Genomic DNA, 2,692 nt, shown 5'->3' on the forward strand with positions numbered 1-2,692 from the left:
AGGGGGAGGATCACCTCTTTGGACCTGCTCGAGATGCATCTGTGGATGCAAGACAAGGTACGGTTGGCCTTCCTGACTCCTTCCCCACACTGCCGACCCATGTTCATCTTGGAGTCAATGATGACTCCAAGATCCTTTTCTGCTTCTGTACTGACAAGAAGGGAGTTCCCCAACCTGTAGGTATGGTGCCAGTTGTTCCTCCCCAGGTGCATCACTTTGCACTTGTCAGTGTTGAATCCCATCCTGTTCTCATCCGCCCACCCTTGTAACCTGTCTAGGTCCGATTGTAGCCTATTGCTCCCTTCTAGAGTGCCCACATCCCCCCACATCGTAGTGTCCATGTAAGAGATATTCCAGTAGCTCTTGGCCTGTGCTGTGCTTTGAGTGGCATCAGTTCCCTTGGAGGCATCCTCTCCTACCTCCTCCTCCATGGCTGCCAGGGCCTCATACCTGTTTCCCAGCTGTACCTGAGCTGTACCCTGAGGTAACATGAGTAGCCCTGGCTCTGGAGGTGACTGTCTGCCATACCTCTGCAGTGGGTCCCTCTTCGGTGGCTTCACCTCTAGGTTCCTGACCCTGCAGAGAATGAAAGGACCCATCAATTTCATCCTTGGCCACCCTAATCCCTTGCAGCCTGCTGACCTCAGCCTGGAGCTCCCTCACCTACTTCTCCAAGGCTTGAAGGTGGGCACACGTGGGACAGGCAAGGGAAGTCCTGCTGCCCCCTTTCCACCAGGCTGCCAAAGCCCCACCAGGCAGCCCCCACAGAAAGGGGGGGAGGGTGGCTCCAGCCCTGCCATGGGCTCCATTTGGGTGGAGGCCAGAGAGGAGCCCCGGGGGGGCAGCACCATCCAGGCCAGGGCCCTGGCAGTCCGCGATTATTGTAGAGCGATTATTGTAGAGCAAAGTGCCCTCCTTTCTCCCCTGGTGAAGTCTTTGATATGAGTGCCTGTCTTAACTAGTGGGTTATTAGGTAAAAGATCACTTTCTTCCACGCCCATAGTTGGTAAGAAAGAAATGATTTAGGCATCCAATTCCAGGCTGTGGATTCATAGCTGTGAATCCAAAGTGGAGTGGCAACTCCCTACAGGCCAGAGCTCTTGGAGAACTAGAGCATAAGCTCCTCCCTTCTTATCAGAGTTGCCTACTGCCTTGTTTAAACAAAGTGGTGTGCGGTGTTTTGTTGATCCCATTCTTAGGCACCTAGGGTGCATACAATATATAGTAAGTTCACTTAAAATAAGGCAACTTAAGTAGTCAACTTAAGCCACACTGGAGCATACACACATGCAGCTCCTCCATTTAGTGGCATGTATCTTGTGAGCTAAGTTGACTCAAGTAATTTGACTCAACATAATACACCTCGGAGGTGCATTACTTTGTGCCGCATTTAAGTCAACTCTATATATGTGTGCACACTGTGACAATTGAGTTGATTTAAAAAAGTTAAACTAGCTTAACTGTCAGAAAGTTAGTACATGTCTATGCAGTCCTAATTCCTAATGCCTTTGTATAGGGCCCCTTAAGAACCTATGTATATTAAGAAAGGTTCTCCCCATTTGTTCCTTATTTGATTTTCTTTTTGCATTGCAGGGGGAAAAGTCACGAGCTCTCAGTCCACCTTACACATTTTCTCAACATCCTCATCATCTGTAACGTTGCTCTTGGCACTGATGGTTCCTTCAACCTCATGGTGAAGACTGCAGAATTTTTTTTGTTGTCATTGTTTGTTTGCTTTAGCTTGAAGACACCAATGGATGGAGCTTTATGTCCTTGGAGAAACTGGAACCCTAAGCTAATGCTTAAAGACCCATAGAAATACAAATACACATAGTGCACTTAGAGGAGTGTTGGAAAAAATGGTCAAATAATTCATCAGGTTTTTCTCTTCAGTTTTTGTAAAAATCAAGTCCTCTGTTTGGCGAGGGGACCTTTACTGGCCCAACAAAATATGCAGATTGTATGTAATTAATTTTTGTAAGCAATTGCTATTTCCACCAAATGTATCCCACTTTTTTAATATGTTTATCTTTGGTGACCCCAGTTGTGTACCATGAGTTGTTTAGACAGTGGTGTCTCGTACAGTACATCTGTTTTGTTTAAGAATTTTTTCTTTCTTTTTTTTTAAAAGAACAACATTTGATAAAGACGTTAAATCTAATGCTTTTCTTGCTTCCCCTCAGGCTGGCTGCTCATGTTGACTGGTCATTTAAGAGAGAAGAAAAATAGTTCAGTTGGTATATGGCCCACTGCAAAAGTAAAGGAAATATTTTATGTAAAATGTATGAATACATATTAAATGAGAAAAAAATGTCAGTCCAGTACCTTGAAAGTACTCACAGAAAAAGAGCAAAATAAGCCATTTATTTTACTGCAAGGTAAACTGAAAATGATTAAACAAACTTAGAAGACAACAAGTGCTATTGTTTTTCATCAAACAACAAAAGAAGCAGATGTTTATTTTTAATAGTAAAAGTTAATCTTCATTTATTAACAATGCATCTGGCAATGAAACCACCTTAGGCATTTAATCATAACACATATTGGTTGTTAATGAACAACTAAAAGGAATACAAGGAGATAAATATGCTTTTTTTCTGACCAGCTGTCAGTCTTAGATCTTATTTTTGAAATCCATTTTTGTATGGTACTATACTTTCTATATTTGGTAAATAGGCTAAATGATATACAG

At 43.2% G+C, this 2,692-nt stretch overlaps 1 protein-coding gene across 1 annotated transcript in view; it reads left to right on the forward strand.

Annotated features, from left to right (window-relative positions):
* The window catches only part of CNTN5 (contactin 5), a 1,308,168-nt gene extending 1,306,044 nt beyond the window's left edge, over positions 1–2,124 (forward strand). Inside the window, exon 25 of the mRNA XM_019525021.1 lies at positions 1,594–2,124. Within this exon, the coding sequence (XP_019380566.1) occupies positions 1,594–1,697 (104 nt within the window). The 3' untranslated portion in view covers positions 1,698–2,124. The remainder of the gene's footprint in view (positions 1–1,593) is intronic.
* The last annotated feature ends 568 nt before the right edge of the window (positions 2,125–2,692 follow it).

Source organism: Gavialis gangeticus, unplaced genomic scaffold, assembly GCF_001723915.1.
Source record: "Gavialis gangeticus isolate Ggan-Ray unplaced genomic scaffold, GavGan_comp1, whole genome shotgun sequence".
In the NCBI taxonomy this organism is placed as follows: domain Eukaryota; kingdom Metazoa; phylum Chordata; order Crocodylia; family Gavialidae; genus Gavialis; species Gavialis gangeticus.